General features: G+C 46.1%; 1 protein-coding gene across 2 annotated transcripts in view; it reads right to left on the bottom strand.

Moving 5' to 3' along the window:
- The window catches only part of MBOAT2 (membrane bound O-acyltransferase domain containing 2), a 124,868-nt gene that overhangs the window by 2,950 nt on the left and 102,894 nt on the right, over positions 1-19,024 (bottom strand). For both annotated transcript variants that reach the window (XM_019452572.2, XM_053891171.1), the window contains 6 exons: positions 14,897-15,080; positions 10,099-10,291; positions 9,626-9,729; positions 5,938-6,002; positions 4,151-4,283; positions 1,834-1,985 (listed from right to left, as the gene is read on the bottom strand). In XM_019452572.2, the coding sequence (XP_019308117.2) occupies positions 1,834-1,985; positions 4,151-4,283; positions 5,938-6,002; positions 9,626-9,729; positions 10,099-10,291; positions 14,897-15,080 (831 nt within the window). The remainder of the gene's footprint in view (positions 1-1,833; positions 1,986-4,150; positions 4,284-5,937; positions 6,003-9,625; positions 9,730-10,098; positions 10,292-14,896; positions 15,081-19,024) is intronic.

Raw genomic sequence — 19,024 nt, 5'->3', positions numbered from 1 at the left:
TCTAAGGCGTATGCTAGTGGGTTTTTAGAAAGCAGCATATAAGCCCAGACCACTTCGGAGCATGACACTAGGTATCACATTACACTCCTCTGTAAGGGTCATAAGTGCATGGCTACACAGAGCAAAAACAAAAAGGTACTTATTAGCAGCTGCAGCGACCTAAGAATAATCTCGCAAACCCACAGAATCGAACACTGAGTGAACAGAGAGAAGGCAGAGATAATAAAGGCCTTAAATGCTCTGGCCTCCTCTGCTGTTTACGGCCCCTGATTAAGTTACAAATATTCCAGTGATGTGAGTAATAGATAATACTGCCTCTTGATGGTCACTGTCATATAATAAAGGAAAGTCACATTATTAAGAATATTATTAGAGGCATTATTCCTGAAATTAAGTATAAATCAAGTGCTACCGAGGCCACTTTTTTTAGCTGTAAGTTCAAGCGATCATGAACAAAGTACCTGGGATAGAAAATCTAACCAACAGCTCGATCGCATTCAAAAACAAGTAATCATTCTGTGAAAAGGGGACATTTTAGTGGAGTTCCTTAATGTCTGTCCGTATGTGTCGCCATATTCCATTCAACAATTTTTGACCACGCGTTCTGTGTTGCCGTTTCTAAACACTGGGGTAATGAGGACTTTATGAAAGATGAAGTGTCTGATCTCAAAGATCTCGCTAACACAGCGAGAGCGGAATTTGGTGGGTGAGGGAGACAATAAAGAGATAAAACACGGAATTTAAGACAAGAGTTTCCATAATACAGAGAAGACAAAGTACCCGTGAAACATAAAAGAGTAAGAAGGGAACAAATTCATGAAATACAAGTAATTTATTTCCTTTTGACTAAAGCGATGAAAAGGATTAACAATCCCTTGTTGAGAACAAACTACCTTTTAAAACTGCTCTGTCCTATTTTTGATTGTTCATCTTATTTCAAGTTCGCCTATCCTCTCCTTTTTGGAGTTAACAGTCTGACAACCCGAACTCTTGGTGCACAGACTCAACCAATACGTACTCGTGATTATCTGGAAGATATTATTTTGCTTCCACTCCCAGAATATCCCGAGAGACACAAAAGCCTTTGCTTCAGCTTATAAACTCCTAGCCCTTGACCCCAGGGCAGGGGTGAGCAAACTCCAGCCCACGGGGCCACATCTAGCCGGATGCTGCTTCTTTTATTTGGTTAAGTGACGTACAACTGACCTAATACGTTACAGTAGCCTCAGGTGTACAACATAATGATTCGATACGTGTACACATCGTGAAAGGATTCCCACGGTGAGTCCAGTTAACATCCAGGTGTAAAAAGAACAGCTACATTTTCTAGTTAAACCTCTGCGAGACCTGAGGCAGCGGCTGCCCAGCTGGCACATCTCTTAAGTCATATTCATCTCAGGGTTAAGTGGTGTGAATCATTCCATAAAAATCTTGGGACTGCTTGGTTTAAGATGAAAAAGCTAACTACAGAAAGTAAGGCTAGGGCATGATTTTTTTACACTACCCAAGAGCAAAGAGCTTGCTCTTAAAAATAAAGTTATTCCCGGGCGCCTGGGTGGCCCAGTCGGTTAAGCCCAGTCTGACTTCGGCTCGGGTCATGATCTCGCGGTTTGTGAGTTCCAGCCCCGCGTCGGGCTCTGTGCTGACAGCTCGGAGCCTGGAGCCTGCTTCGGACTCTGCGTCTCCTCCTCTCTGTGCCCCTCCCCTGCTCATGCTCATGCTCTGTCTCTCAATAATAAATAAGCATTAAAATGATGATAATAATAATAATAATAATAATAATAATAATAATAAAGTTATTCCCACTGGTATATTTTTAAGAGTGACACTTACCTGTAAAACATGAATGACGGTTTTACAGATAGAAGTACAAATGGCACAACGGTGTAACTTATTGCTACTTGAGTCACTATCCACGTTATAACATCATACAATAATTTAAGCTGGGGAGGTTTGATGAAATAATGTCTCAAGTTATTTCTCATCTGAAATAAAGAAACAAAAGTATGTGCTTTATCTTCAGTGTTGCTACAGAGTCACGCTGACTACATCCACTGCTTCAAGAACGTGCAGCGGCTGACATTCCCACGCGTTGCTGGTGCAAGTCTAAGGTGGCGCTGCCATTACGGGAAAAGTTGGTTTGGCAAAAACGAATACATGTATCCGTGAAAAATACGGAGGGAGCAAAATGCGGGAGTGTGGGTAAAAGGCATGGAGGAGTTCTCTGCCACTCTTCTGGAGATTTGAAGTTGCACTAAAATTAAAAGTTTCCCGGGGCGCCTGGGTGGCTCCGTCGGTTAAGCGGCCCACTTCGGCTCAGGTCATGATCTCGCGGTCCGTGAGTTCGAGCCCCGCGTCGGGCTCCGTGCTGACGGCTCAGAGACTGGGGTCTGCTTCAGATTCTGTGTCTCCCTCGCTCTCTGCCCCTCCCCCACTCACGTTCTCTGTCTCTCAAAAGATGAAATGAATAAACGTTAAAAAAAATTTTTTTTTTAAATCTCCCCCAAAGTTAAAAATAACACTGCCTAGAGCTCTTTAAATCATATTTGGTATAGTATATAAATAAAGTTCTGTCTGTTTTCAATGTTTTCTACTATGACTTAATGAGACATCCTTCCTCTTGAAGCCCTGGGTTTGTGAAATACAAGTGAAGATCATACCCCGAGCTCAGGCCAAACACACTTAGAATAAATGGCAACGACACACATTCTCAAAATAGGTGTTTCCTAATAACCACTATTCAAACATTTTTTTTTAGCTTCCAAAAAAGTCAAAACATTTCAGTTTTGAAATGTGCGAACTTAACCAAACATTATTTCCTCTTTTCTACGATCATCTTCCCTGCTTTTCTTGTCTAATATGTTCAGAGGTGAAACACAGCCCCGTGAGGACACCACCGAGTTTCTGAGAAGTGACCTGGTGTGTGGCTAATGGCTCTCCCTACAGCGAGACCATCGTTCGTAGTGGCCAGAACGAGTCCCAACACCTACCATGTTGCCTGGTTCCCTGTGCAGCACCTACCCACCCTCCCCGCCCCCATCCACCAGGGGCAAATCCACTCTCCTGAAGCATGGCTTTCCACTGGTCATCTCCCTCCTTGAAGACCTTCCCGGACTCCCCGGGCTGCAGGCGGAATGAGGGTTGGGCCCTCTCCTCGTCTGTCAAGTCCTTCTATTATGCCCTCCTCCCTCCGCCCCCTGCACTCCTTTCCCCTTCCAGAATTATCCACTATTTAGGGATTCACAAAGTCTCTGCTTCAACCAGATTTACTTTTCGTTTCCAAACACACTGGGCACTTCCAAACTTGGTTTTGAGAATGTCATCTCCTGGCCTACAATGTCACGTTCTACCCCCACCAAACTTGGCTCACTTTTAAAACGACCTTCATCTTTCAAAGCCCTAATCCAACCACGCTTCCCTAATGAGGCCACCTCTGGTCAACCCAACCAAAAGGGATGTCTTTCACCTCCAAACAACTATGTTACTTACTATCTATAAAGCCCACGGGATCTATCATATATGCCTCGTGCTGTACATATGCACATATGTACCCCCACCTGAAAATTGACTAAATCTCTGCTAGTTTGTTAAATGAGGCCTCCTCACCTGTACTTGCTGGAAGAAGCCTGTTCGAGCGCTGTTTTGGTCACGTCACTTTCAAGGACTCACACTGAACTGTCCTTCCTTGCCCACCCATGTCACCAACCTGATTTCTCAACTGTTTCCCAAAGTATGACGCCAGGTTCCAACCAAGCCAACACTCTGAAGAACTGTGCCCTGTCTCTAACGTTGGCACCCGCCACCCGGGGATGGCCCACCGGCTCTGTCCATGGTCTTCGTGCTCCCCTCCTCACCTACAGGAGGATTCATCGGGGACAGCTCTCGGGAAACGTTTGTGAAACGAACCCATCTTTATTTAACGCAGGTTTTAGCTCTCGTTCAGAAAACCGCGTAAAGACAACCAACGCTGTGCAGGTCCCTCCCGCAGGAGCGCTGGACAAACACGCCAGACGCCCCCCTCGCTTCTAACCAGAGCACGGCTCCATCTGCGGTCACACGAACGAGGCCTTCGGGGAGAGGGTGAGCTCGGCCTCCTCCTCCCACTCACGTGGACTCCCCTCGAGGACGACGTGGGGTTCTAGATACTCACGGCTCGTGCTGCCAGTGTCATCACCACTCCCGTGAGAAACGTCAGGTAATACCCTGGGTAAACCCCGTGCCAGATGGCGGACAGAACGAACGTCTGGATGGTTGGACTCAAGGAGGCTCGTTCGTAACACACCCTGGAAACCATGAACACCACACTGAGTGGTTAGAGTTCACACAGCCCATAGCGATCATTCTTTTCTCAGCCGACAGGGCCCAGGGCAACCAGGAAAACAACCGCAACTTAGCGTCGGCCACAACTTGACCTGTGACCTCAGGGAGGTGAAGGCTATTAGCTATTCCTATTGATCTAGGAAAACAAATTTGATTTTCATCTTTTTATGGTACCTGTGATAGCTAAAATGATCATTTCTAGTGTCTAGAAATCTATGCTATTTACCAAAAAACTTCAACGTGCTTAGTCTAAAATTTCCCTGTAACATGGTAGAGAACTCAAATGAAAATAAGATTTTCTAAAGGTGTCTTATTTATTTACTTATTTACTTATTTATTTATTTATTTAGTAAGTAAGTAAGTAATCTTTACTCCCCATGCGGGGCTTGAACTCACGACCGTGAGATCAAGAGTCACATGCTCCATTGACTGAGCAAGCCAGGTGCCCCCAAAAGTTATCAAATTTAAGATACAACAAAGGGGTGCCTGGGTGGCTCAGTCAGTTAAGCCTCCGACTTCGGCTCAGGTCATGATCTCATGGTTTGTGGTTCAAGCCCCGCATCAGGCTCTGTGCTGACAGCGCTGAGCCAGGGGCCTGTTTCCGATTCTGGGCTCCCTCTCTGCCCCTCCCCCACTTATGCTCTGTTTCTCTCTCTCAGAAATAAAGAAATAAACCTTTTAAAAAATAATAAAATAAAATACAGCAACAACAACCACACAACAGATTAGTTCAGGAAATATGTAGCCACTGGGGAGACTGCAATGTAGCACAAAGCCACAATGTCATATGCTGGGTATCTCGAGGCAGAAAGAGATGCAACTTGCCAGGAAATAAAGGTCACTCCCAAAAAAGGCTGCTTTACACAGTGCCTAGAGCCATAACGTTTCGTAAAATAAACCCGAGATACGGCAACGTATCTCACTGGGAACAAGGAGACAGAGTCCCTGGGAGTTTCTGTGCAACTCCCTAACTTCATCTTTTACAAACGTTGCCCCACTCGGGCTGCCTGTGGCTCCCCCTCGGCCGTGTGACAAATTCCTCGTCACGGATCCTGGCACCAGCACTTCCTCTCCCCCTGTGCCTCGCTGCTCCTGCTCTCTCTCTCCGCTCTTCCTCGCTACAGGGAACGCGCAGGCGACCCTGCCGTGTTTTTAACAAGATCGTGAATTCTTTGACTGCAGATGTTGGGTCTTTCTGTCCTACTCATCGTTGTGTCCTGTGCCTAACATACAGAAAGATCTGTCAAATTGAAATATGTTTGCAACTGGAACTGCTGTGGACAATCTAGGGCATCTGGACAGTGGTTGTACAGTTACTCTGTTTTATTTAACCAAATCTCCAACCAATGACAGTAGGAGGACGCTGGCGATCTGGGAAAGATGCCTGGGAAGGCGGACTGAGAAGCCCGTGATCGAAACATTCACCACTCAGGCCAACACAGTTCTCAGATTCGATAGACTCTTGCGTTGGAAGACGTTAACAGTATTTCCTGGTTAACACCAAGGTCAGTGTCACTCAACACACTGTTATTTAATCAAGAATCTGAACTCAGTGAAACTCGGCCTCAGGTATTAGACACCATAGCACAGCTAAAGACTGTTCTTGAAGGAACATACCTTTTGAGCCAAAGAGCTGTCTGAATATTCCAATTATCAAGAAACATCTTGAAACTTGTTGACATCTGAAAAACAAAAGAACCTTTTTCTTTGGCCAACGAAATAATGAAGGTTTAGATACAAGCAATAACATGGTGTTGTGCTAAAAATCAAGTACTTGATGCTGACAGTGGTGTACTGATTTATTTCCTTCATATTTGCTTTTCTAATACAGTAATGTGCTTGTCTAAATAAAACTTGCTTCTCAGAGGGGACAACTACGAGATGATCCCCATTTTCTCCTGTATGTTAACATTTACAGGCGTTGTCATGGAATTATCCCAAAGACATTCCTGATATGTAAATGACCTTTCCATGACCCTTCCATGACGCTTTCACTGGGGACTGGACGTCCCATCGAGCCACAGCCTCTCCATTCCGTCACCCCCACGCCTCTTCAGCCACCACTTGTGGCTGCTAGGAACCTTGGCCTCACCCAAACTACTGCCATCTATCCACGTTCCCAGCCTCTCCACTCGAGCCTCTCCCAATAAAAGCTTCCCCCTTGACCTCAGAAGGACCCTCTGGTCTCCCAACTCTACTTCTTCCCTAAGCAAGCGTCTCCTCCTATGTCTTCACTTCCTTCTCACCATTCAGACTGGTGCAGTATTTATTACGCTCTTCAAAATTCTTGATGCGTTTGTTTCTTCTTCCTTTTAATTCATCTGCTTATCAAACTCCGAGTCCCAGATCAACCATACTTTCCGTCCTCTCTACTTATAACCTCTGAATCCAAGTGCAGAATATCATATAACACTTGAGACTTGTCTTAAATCCATACTTTTTTTTTATTTGAGAGAGTACACATGCACGTGCACACAAGCCCACATGCGAGCATGGGAGGGGCAGAAAGAGACAGAGAAAATCCCAAGCAGGATCCACACTCAGCCTAGAGCCCAACGCAGGGCTTGATCCCATGAACCATAAGATCAGGACCTGAGCCAAAACCAAGAGTCAAGACACTTCACTGACTGAGCCACCCAGGCACCCCTCCATCTCTCCGTTTTAAAACAAAATTAAACAAAACTCTCGCCTTCACCTGTTCCCCTCAGCTATGACCTTATCTCTACCCTCCTTCCTTGTACAGGTAATAAATGCCTAAGAGTTGTATCATCTGGCTTTTATAGCTTATCCCTCCCATGAAACCGTTACCAAAATCATCACTCAACCCCCAGGTGTTACAGCTGCTGGCATTTGAGTCCTGCTCTTACTGCCCGTATCTCAGTCGCATCCAACCCTGATCACCCTCCCCTCCTTCAGGAAACTAGCTCCTTCTTCTTTATTTTTTCTCTAAAAAAATTTTTTTAATGTTTATTTATTTCTGAGAGAAAGAGAGAGAGAGAGAGAGCACACACAAGGGAGGGGCAGAGAGAGAGGGAGAGAGAGGATCTGAGGTGGACTTTGCGCTGACAGCAGAGAGCCCGATGTGGGGCTCGAACTCAAGAACCGCGAGATCACGACCTGAGCCTAAGTCGGAGGCTTAACTGACTGAGCCATCCAGGCGGCCCCTTCTTTACTTTTTCTTAGACCATGCATTCTCACCAAGGGCGATATTGCCCCCAAGAGGATGAAAACTGGTTCTTGGCAAAAAAGGCTTACTCGTTTTATGTATAAAAGCATATGTGTATATACATGATATATAAACGGACATACAGTGTATGCAGTATTAAAGTTCACGGGCTGGGTTGGGGGGGGGGGGGTCGATGAGGTGACACATGTCTCAAAACCTCCTCAGGGTGGCGATAATGAACAGAAAGTTAGAAACACTGCCATACATACATTCATCACTCAATTTCCACACTTTACGCTTTTCCTTCCCCTTCCCCATTTTCATTACTGACATCGTAGGAAAATTTCAAGGCAAGCATCAGACATCTTATGTCACCTGTACATAGTTCAGAATTTACTGGACTTTCAAAAAACCAAGGTCGGACCTAACAAAACTAAGTATTAACTCAATATCATTTAATGCTCATTTTGTGGCCAAATATCCCGACTGTTTAAAAACATGGTTTTCCAGTTGGTCTTTTCAGAGGGTGCAGACAAGGTGCAATGATGTGTTTGGCTCTGCTCTCTGAATCTGTAGCGGCCCCTCCCTGCCCCCCACTCTTCTGTGGCATTTACTTGTGGGGAAAATTGGGTCCTTTGTCCTGTAGATTTCCCGCTTCTGGATCCAGCGTTTAACTTACTTCTCTATACTGCACACTCCCTCTACATTTAGAAAGATCTAGAGACCTAACCACGCTTAACTGTATTGGCAAAGTACTTGAAAGACGGTGCTGTGTTTCCTATGGCATCACCTCCACAGGCGCTTAATGACTGACTGTCCCACTTTTCGTGATGAACGTTCAGTGACGGTAGGGCTCAGCGGCGGGTCCAGCCTGACCCATTCATTATCAAGTTGTTGGTCAACTTTTCACCTTAGGTTTTGGTAATTGCTACTGCTGGAATAATTCTCTCAGGCTTGCAAAGCAATGTCTCCTTTTGCTTTTCCTCTCCTTTCTCTGGCTCCTTCTCCTGACCTGCCTTCCTCTGCCCAGCCAAGGGCACAGGGGCTCCTTGGGGGTTCACATCCCTTCTCGGTCTCTCGCTGCTCTCTCATGGCTACTCTCGTGGTTTCCCCCCAAAACCTGAAATGCTACACGCTTCTAGTTCCCCAATTAGGATCTCCAGCTCAGATGTTGCAGCTAGTGTCTGGTCATTGGTTCGTCTGCCGGACAACTTAGTTAAGTCTGAAATCTGAACACACAGTCTCTTCCCCTTCAAACCTGTACCTGTTCTTTGTTCCTTCTCCCAGGGAAAGGCATCGCCATAAAACTGGTTTAAGCCAGATATCTGGTCCCAATTTATAACTCATTCTCTCTTGCTGATGCCAGCATATCACCGGGTTCTGCTGAATCCCTGGAACAGTGCTCCAAGGTGCTTATGTCTTTCCGGCCCCACTGTCCCTACTCTAGTTTAGGTCACCATCACCTTGGATTAACACAACACCCTCCTAACAGACCACTCTGTTCCACGAGGGCAACTCATTCTACCTAACATAGCCAGACCCTTCTAAACCACAGCTGTGACCACCTCACTTGCATAAAGCCCATCCACCACACTCCATCGCTCTTAGGAGAGCTCAAAACTCTTAATACGGCCTCTGAAAGTATCTCGGCTTGGCTTCTGTGTCTCCAGTCTCCAGTCACCACTCCCTCTGTTATGACCCAACATGAGCCACAAATCCTTTCTCAGGTTGATCACCCTCTACTTGGGAGTGCCTGGCAACCTCCTCCTTATCATTTAGGACTCAGCTTAAGACTATTTCCTTCAGGACCCCTCCCTGAGCTACCTCATCTGAGTTGGACCTTATCTTGTAGCCCACACACACCCTATATCCCTCTGACCCCAATCTACCCTTCTGTAGCACCCACTAGATTAAAGCCCCACGATCGAAGGGCCCAGGTCACACCAATCTTACCCGCTAGATCCCCAGCGCCTGGGGCACATGATTGACAACCCACAAATATTGGTTGAGTGGAAAAATAAGTTATTATTGTTAAAAAGCCTTCAACATCACTCTTGGGACATCGCGTCATGACCTGTAAAAGCAAAGTGGGGTACGTAAAGTATCATAGGGTAACTGACTTGTTAATGATTTACTAACCTCTATTTGCTGAATTCTCAAGTTGGAAATTAAGTCCCAACGAGCCGTTCCATTTTCATCATATCCTCTGAAACCAAAGCCCGCAGCATTATTAATAGCGTCCGCTGCAATAAACAAAGTGAAAAAGAAGGTATGAAAAACCTATGTAACAATCTGCCACGTTCTCTCAGAAGGTACATGTTTATCATATACTAGGATCTTTTATTCTTAAACAGTAAAAGTAGATTTATCCTCATTTTTATCTGATATTATAATAAAATGGGCCTTCAGCCAGTTTTTAGGCCATCCTGACAGTTTGTAGGATATATCCTTGTATTTAGGATACGAGCTGCAAGGTTTGTGTCTTCTAATAGATGACTAATGTTTCTAATTGGTCTTTAAGTGTATCTCCTCAAGAGGGCACTCTGCTGGCTAGCCATTGGGTAAGATACACTTCAGCACATGAACAGTGAGGTCTACCACATGTCACTTACCTAATGTCCACGCAAAATAGTATTTGGGTCGGGCAGCCAGAAGAGAGATGTAAAGATAGATGACTTTTGTTGGCCATGAAGCGGTAGCTTGAAAATTCTCATCGATGTTATACTCCACAGGTAAGGTGTTAGAGATGGTCAAGTGAAATAGTAAGGAAAGTCCACAGACTAAGAGCTTCTGAATAACTGCAACCTGACAGAACGAGACAAGACTTCATAAACTTAATCCATTTCCCTTTTCATTCGTTCTACCCACTACTGCTGGATTCATCTTCCCAAATGCAGCATTAATTCTAGAACTTTCCCGGTGAAAAATCATCAGCTACGCTGTACTTGGCATTTGAAGCCTTCATGGTCTCACAGTAGGACCGTTCCCAGCCTTCTCTCCAACTAACACCTCCGGAGTATGGCTCAAATCACTAGAGATATCAATTTGTATTTTCAAAACTTTCGGTTAAAAAAAAAAATCTGAAAGCAAACACAGGCACGTAGGTGTGAGTACACGAAAATAGTCACGTTAAAAACTTTTGGTGGTGGATTGTACATTTAATATACACACTCATACGCAGTTGATTACTCCATTGTGCTTTTACCCTGTATTTCCCAAACGCTACGCATCTCATGAACATTATTTCTGCAATAAACAACTCATACATCTCTTTAAATCTGAAAGTTCTTGGATGCAATTCTGTTCACAAAACTAAAAGAACCACACGCCCGAGAAAACAAAAAAGATCTGCACAGAAGACTCTGATGGGGAAAAGAAAGAAAAAAAGCCATTCGTTACTGTATCCTGGAAAGGCGAAATCACGGTCAGAGAACCCAACTCGTGGTGTTTTGGGATTATTAGTAGACCGGAATATTTCAATCCGACTCGGTGTAAGGGAGGTGACGGCCCCTGCCGAGGGAGGGAAGCAGGTGGAGGAAAGGAAGGGCTGGCTGTATCCAGGTCATGGGAGGTAACAAAATACTTGCATTGTGAGTGTCCTGCTCAGCAACCTAATAATATTCAAATTAACTAACCTGCAAATGAACGTTCATATGTGAACACTTTCTGTAACACTGCCCAAAGAAACGGCTCAGAGGCAGGAGTCAAAGCACATGCCCGGCTCACTGCACTGCTGGAAGAGCGTTATTTGTTCTGGGGCCGGCCTTGCGAGGAGGTACTGAGTGGTCAAGGGCTCCTCGCTGCAGCTCGTATTCTTATTTCCTCCATGTCTTTGAAAGCCTCCTCCAGTACGGAAAAGGCTACCTTTTCTTCACCTCTTCCCAAAATATCTAACCTATACATTTGAGAAGAGATTTAAAGCAGGTAATTAGAGAGAAATTATAATTACAAATGAGGTGAGCTGGAGAAAATGGCCTGACACATTAACCTAAAAAGTGGGTGCGTCATCTCAGGGACACAGTGAGAAAGGCTGCGGCCTTCCGACTACGTGTGCAAGTTTCCAGGTCTCAGTCTCAAAACAAAACTTCAAGTAGCACACGTCTGATCGCAACCAGCGGTAGGCACACTCGCCCATGAGACTCCCCAAAAAGGCTGAGGCAAAGCGAGATCAGGGAGCCGGGGAGGCGGGGGTGGGGGCCTGGGAAGCCGGGTACAGGCCCTGGGTGTCAGAGTCCCCTGCTCAATAAGGTGGCACCTTCCACCATTCCAGCAGGGGGGCCAGACGTGAGCTCTCAGAGAAGCTGAGCCAGAGAAGATCAGGCTTAGGGGCACAGGTCCAGGTGGGGGGCGGGGTAAGTGCTGGGATGGAAATGTAGAGACTCTGGAGGAAGTCTGCATCCTGAGAGGTGAAATCCTCAGCCCCCTTGACCAGGCCAGCTCCAGAAGCCAGCAGTCAACTTTGTATCTACCTCGTGAGACTGCCGAAGGCCGGAGGATCCTCCACTAAGAAACTAAGCAGCCTCAGAGAAAAGTCCTACAGACGTCATGGCGGAGGCAGACAGGTGCTCCCCGGAAGCCACCCTCCCCTTCTTGCGCAACAATGGAATGTTTACTTGGGGGCACTGAACTCTAGCTGAAGACCACACAGCACAGTCCGCTTCGCAGCTGAGTGTAGCCACGAGGTCCGCGTGCTGTCGGCACAAGTAACGTGGACAGCTCCCGCGGTGAGCCAGCTTAAACCGTGTAGATGAGGGCAACGCCCCAAGGATGGCAAACACAGGGGAGAGCTTAGATCCCCCACCCCCAGGGCCTCCACATTAGCCACAGACCACTGACACCACATGTCCTACCTTTTTAAGCTGCTGTTATTTTGGCCCTCGTTTTAGTACCCAAACCCGTATCTTACCTAGATAAAGACAGTTGGGAGGTCCCCAACAAAAGGGCCGCTGGCTACCTGACCGCCCTACTTTGGATCCCAAGAGTCTACCCACACCACTGATGCACAGAGAGCTTCCAAATACCTTTGAGTGATCTGTAAATCACTACCACCTCCGACTGTGTAAATTTTATGCCTCTGGAATTTCAATTCCAAATACATTAAGACAGTGAGATCATACATTAAGAGTGTTTGCCATTGCCAACAACCTCTGGTCTATGATGTCTATAACCCAAAAAAGGAAAGGGACATTTTATGAGAGTGCATCCCATAAAAACTCAGAGTGAGGTGACAGAAGGAATGAATACACGTGTATTATTCTTTGTCGGGTGTGATTTACTACTACGCACATGTTTGAAGCGCTTGCAATTTTTCTAGTATTACATAACATTATGTCCAGTGTCTTGAATCCTAGCATTTCATACTCTTTCTACTACTCCAGGGTAAGATTCTGGAATATCAGAGCTATCTGTAATTATCCTTCCTTTCTCTGATGGCAGTGAGACTGCTGAAGGGTCAAGTGGCCAGCCTGGAGACACGAAACAATCAATGGAAGAAGAGACTTGAATGTACTCCATGTCAAGCCTGAAATTCGATCCCGCTTGATACGACGTTTATCAATTAATATGTAACCAGTAATAGAAAGTGGGAAGACAAAGGCACCTTTTGGTATAAAACACGATAGGTCACATGGCAGAGAAGAGACTGGGTGTGCTTTTCTTCATTCACGCTTCAGCTTACAGAAACTCAAAGGAGGGTGATCCTTTGCTCCAAGCCCCACATTCAGAAAAATCATACTGGCTCCCTTTTTTGTCTCAGACTTTTTTGACTGGACTATTTCTCATGGGACTTTTAGATTCTACCAGATCAGCGGCGCCTGGGGGGCTCAGTCGGTTAAGCGTCCGACTTTGGTTCAGGTCATGAGCTCACGGTTCATGGGTTCAAGCCCACGTTGGGCTCTGTGCTGACAGCTGAGCCTGGAGCCTGCTTAGGATTCTCTCTCTCTGCCTCTCCCCAGCTTGTGCTCTGTCTCTCTCTCTCAAAACCAAATAAACATTAAAAAGATTTTTTTTCTAGGACCAAAACAAAAACAGGCAGCTGAGTGCATTTGGCCCATGGGCCATAGTTAGTTTGCCTACCTCTTGTTATAATAACGTCATTCTTTTCTTTGAAACCAACATTAAAGAGGAAGTCACTTTTAATAAAGACAAAAATGGTGCCTGGGTGGCTCAGTCGGTTAAGTATCCGACTTCGGCTCAGGTCATGATCAGGTTTGTGAGTTTGAGCCCCACATCAGGCTCTGTGCTGACAGCTCAGAGCCTGGAGCCTGCTTCGGATTGTGTCTCCTCCCCCTCTCTCTGCCTCTCCCCAGCTCATGCTGTCTCTATCTCTCAAAAAAAAAAAAAAAAAGTAAACATTAAAAAAATTTTTTTTAAAGCCACAAAAGATCCTACCAGATCAAATCCAGAAACTCAGCTGGCACAAAGCCTGAGAGCCCTTCTTGATAAAGGAGCATCATTCCCAGCAGTTCAGAGGAAATAAAGTTTTTGCTCCGCTGTGAGGCAATTTGGCACGGACTTCATAGTCAGACTGCCTGGGTTTGACCCCGAGTTCTCCCACAGCCAACCTGGGCAATCCTGGTCAAATGACGTGGGCCTGGTTTCCTCGTCCATTCAGTGGTGAGAGTAACAGCACCTGCCTTGTGCTGTGGGGGCTGAGAGAGCAACCGTGAAGTGTCCACGGCAGGACTTGGCACATGGGAAATGCTATCAAAGTATCAGCTACCATTAACTCTTTTAAAAAGTTTATTTACCTATTTTGAGAGAGAGAGAGGGACAGAGAGAGGGGGAGAGAGAAGATCCCAAGCAGGCTCCACACTGTCAGCACAGAGCCTGACTCGGGGCTCAAACTCACAAAGCGTGAGGTCGTGACCTGAGCTGAAACCAAGAGTCAGAGGCTTAGCTGAATGAACCACCCAGATGCTCCATTATTAACTTTTTTATTGTGGGAATCAGGAAAAGTTTTACGGAAAAGGTGGTATTTGATGTAGGCTTTTAAAGAGAAGTAAGATTTCAACTAGCGATGATCAGGAAGAGGACAGGGAAGGCAGGGGAGGAGAACAGGGGAATTAGGGGAACATGACATACAGGTAAGGAAAGAGCCTAGAAAATTAGGTTGCGTCAGTTGCAGGCAAACGGCTCTCCTGGAAAATATCCCCCCCGTAACTATAAAGCATCACTCTCACTAAGGATCTCAGCATAGCTTGTAAAGTAACCTTCGTTTTGTTCTTTGATCATGACTGTACTTCTACTGGGCATCATTACTAGGTACAGTGTGAAGGGTCATTTATCTTAGAAAAATATTTTCAAAGAAATAGATGGGTAAGTTCAAAACTTGAAAACAGTAGAATCTTTAAACAAACAACATTAGTCAATACAAGCTATCAAGGCTCCAGATAAACCTCATGACCTTACATTTGGAGATGGCTCTCCTCTCTCGTTCTGTATTTCTTCTTTTCCGTTTTCGCCTGACCGTGTCATGTGGTACGATCTGCCTTCGATGAAAGTAATGTAGTCTTTGTAGGAGCAGAGTGGGCCTGCCAGGATGCCCATGAAGTTACAGTTGTAACTTAAGTACTCCAGGAGGCTTGGCATGCGTCTGTAAATGGAAAACGCGCAGCTTGTGAGATGTGACGTAAGCGTTCAGAAAATCTGATCGGAATAATCATCTTCTTCCTCACTGCCCTTACCATTTCCAAAATAAAACAAGCTTCGATTTTCAGTTGCATTCATACAATAAGAATTTTTTAAAATCTTGATTTATTTTTGAGAGGGCGAGAGAGAGGGCAAGCGGGGGGAGGGGCAGAGAGAGGGGAACAGAGGATCCCAAGCGGGTCCCGTGCTGACGGCAGACAGCCCAAGGCGGGGCTCAAACTCACGAACCATGAGATCATATCACTTGAGCCGAAGTCGGACATTCAACTGACTGAGCTACCTAGGTGTCCCCAAATAGTAAGAATATAAAAGACCAGGATGCAGTGATGCTCAATGGTGTTTCTGGGAAAGGGAGCCTCAATACAGGCCTTTATGACCAACTACAACAGGTTTCTACTTAATTTCTTCACTATAAAACAAACCTAAGACGGACAAGATGTGGCATAAAGAATCATCCCTGACTGGCTAACCATTCAAGCACTCGACAAATCTTATGTGTGCACCGAGTATATGCCCACCTGCTCTAGGGTCTAGAGATACTGCAGTGAACAAAATAGAGACATATTCTGCATTCACATAGAAGATGCAAAAAACAGATACTTTAAAAACATGTATGAAGTATTTTCAGAGATGCTACGTACTACAAAGAGAAAGGTTTCTATTATTACTTTTACTATTACTATTACATGAACAAGTCAAAGAAGGCCTCTCTCACAAGACAACATCTGGGCAGAGCCCGGAAGGAAGTGAGATGGGGAGTCCTGTGAGTATCTGCGACAAGGATCAGGGCAGAGGGAACAGTGTGTGCAAAATCACTGAGATGGAGCGTGCCCCGCAGCAGGGAGGCTGCTGTTGCCAGAAGGGGCTGAACCAGGGAAAGAGACGTGGAGAAAGTCCGAGAGAACCGAGGGGAGATCATATAGGGCTTGCCTTCTAAGCCATGGTAGGAACTTTCGGACTTTATTCTGAATGCGATGAAACACTACAGGAGGGTTTTTAAAAGACCTATGCTGCAAAAGAAGCCCTGTAGCCCCTGAGGGTGGGCAGGACACGAGTGGAAGCCAGAAGACCAGCCAGGAGGCCACTGGGATCTCTAGGCAGGAGAGGACAGTGGCTGGGAGGAAGCATTGGCGTATATTCTGGCAGGACAACCTAAGGGTTTGCTGATACACTGCATGTGGATGTGAGAAAGCAATGAGGGATGCCTTACAACATTTTCCATTCAAATGCTCTGAGGTCTGTGCAAATGGCACGTGGTATCTAAAGTTTACAGAGCATTCTAGTTCTTACTGCAGGTAACTGGGTAAAAAATACACACATTATCATACAGGTGACTTAGCAGTCTGCATTTTATTGATTTTCTTTTTTCTTTTTTAAGTTTATTTCTTTATTTTGAGAGAGAAAGCAAGCACATGCACACACGTGGCACAAAGAGAGGGAGCTCCTAGCAGGCTCTGAGCTGTCAGCGTGGAGCCCGACACGGGGCTCGAACTCACGAACCATGAGATCGTGACCTGAGCCGAAACCAAGAGTCGGAGACTCAACTTACTGAGCCACCCAGGCTCCCCTTATTGATTTCCTAAAAGCAGCTCCATTTATCAAGTCTGCTGTCCACTGACAATCATAAACTACCATAAATAAAAGAACAGCTGGGGCACCCGGGTGGCTCAGTCAGTTAAGCGTCCAACTCTTGATTTCGGCTCAGGTCACGACCTCATGGTTCATGAGTTCGAGCCCCACCTTGGGCTCTGCTCTAGCAGTGCTGAGCCTGCTTAGGACTCTCTCTCTCTCTCCCCTTCCCCCACTTGTGCTCAGTCTCTCTCTCAAAATAAATAAACTTTAAAAAGAGAGAGATTTTTAAAAGAACAGCTACACCTGGGGACAGGAAGCAGGCTTCTGGAAGATGTTACCATCCTTCCTTCCTCTCTAAATGTGAGAAGTGCTTTCCTTAAAAAAGCACACTCTTTGTGGCCAAGAGAAGTTGACAGAACCCCCCTCATATGTGTCTTTATTAAAAAAAACGCATAAAAAAGAAAACTGTGCTTCCTGTCCATCTGATACTAGCTAGATCACCACAGAGCCAAACTCCTTTTTAGATTCTTCCAGAATTATTTTTCCACATTTAAAATTGTTTTGAGCTTTACGTCTTTTCTATTGAAGGCTCAAAATTGAGGCGAGAAACATGCTGCTGGCAGATTTTCTCTTGTATTTCTTCCCGTAATGCTGAAAGAGAATGCCTTCTCACTGCCTCAAACAAGGGTGCGTGCCCCACAATCACGAAGTGACGAACTTCCTGTGCTCCCCCAAAACAGCTCCATTTCAACACTGAGTATTTCAAGCCCCGAAACAATGCCAGGTTATCAAGGCGTGCAGCTCAGTCCTCCCAAGTCAAAATGTGTGTCACAATTTGCAAGGACAGGAGATAACTCTGAACCATGACATTTGCTGAAGTTGTCCTGGCTGAACTGTCATAACAAATGACAAGTCATTTTACGTCCTGAGTAGCTAATTATAATATTTGCTACTTAAAATGAGACGCATGTCCTTTATGACATGAAATGACAGAATCATTTTTCGTTCCATAGGCGTTTATTTGGGGTCAACTCCACTGGGTCCTCAGTTCGAGCCTCTCAATCTCAGCATTATGGGCTTTCTTGGACAATAACTCTTTGTTGCAGGGGGCTGCCCTGCGCATTGGAGGGTGGTTAGCGGCATCCTGGCCTCCACCCGCTAGGTGTCAGTAGCGTCACCCCTCTCCACTGTGACAACGAAAACTGTCTCCAGACATTGTCTGATGTCCCCGGGGAGGGCGCACAAGCACCCAGGGGTGAGCTGCTATCTCGGCGATGAGGATATGATCATAAACGAGCTCAATTTCTCTCTGCACACAGCTGTTTCATTAAGGGAGCAGAAAGAGGGACAATCGAAAATAAATCTATAGTATCAGACAATAACATATATTGTGAAGAAAAACAAAGGAGGGCCAAGGGACAGAGAGTGATGGCAGGGAAGGGGGGGTTTCTGACAAGGGGGTCTGTGTAGAACTAGTGGCCCTTGTCGGGCCCCGTACCTGGCGGTCCTAAGTGTGTTAGTCCACCCCCAGTTAATTCCATGAGGAGCCGCTGTGGGCTTTTCCTCAGAAGAGAGGAATAGTCTGATCCAACGCATGTCGGAAGGACCTGTGGCTGCTGAGTGAAATGCAGACTGTGGAGGGAAAAAAGGGAGAAAACTGAGCCCTGCTGGGGAGGCTTTTCCAGTAGGCCAGGTAGAGGGCGAGGTCCGGCTGGGGCAATCTCAGTGGGAATGGTGAGAAGCCAGTCTGATCAGGGACGGTCAGATGTCATGGTCAGATGAGAAACAGGTCTCCAAGGAAGAGGTTAACTTGCCAGAGAAGTGGATTTGCAGTAAGAAAGCATGAGTCTGCCCCAGTTTTTGCCCTAAGGGGCTCGTTTCAAACGGTACTGCTGTTAACTAAGCAGGTAGTGGGCCGGGGAGAGGGAAGGAGGAGACGGAAATCAGGGACTCTTTTTGGAACTTGTCCCATTTGAGACACCTGCTCAGATCCACGCCAGGATGTCGAAATGGCAGATGAGGGTGAGGCTGGAACTCAGAAGAGAGGTGCCTCGGGAAGACAGTTACAAGACTTCAAATCGGTGGACGGCACGTGATCCCCAGAGAAGACGGAGGAGTCCAAGGATGGCCTCGGAGCCCACGAGTCTTTAGTGGTGAGCCTCAGAGGGGGAGGATTCAGCAAAGAAGACAGACGGAAACAGCCAGGGAGGTGGGAAGAACACAGGAGGGTGGCCTCCCGGAAGGCAAGTGAGGAATGTAGTTCAAGGACTGACGGATCGGCTGGGTCAGATGGTGCTGGGAGGCTGAGAATCACGT

Source organism: Panthera pardus, unplaced genomic scaffold, assembly GCF_024362965.1.
Source record: "Panthera pardus isolate Hobbes unplaced genomic scaffold, ASM2436296v1 HiC_scaffold_26, whole genome shotgun sequence".
In the NCBI taxonomy this organism is placed as follows: Eukaryota; Metazoa; Chordata; class Mammalia; order Carnivora; family Felidae; genus Panthera; species Panthera pardus.
This window is presented reverse-complemented; position numbering and strand designations above follow the sequence as displayed.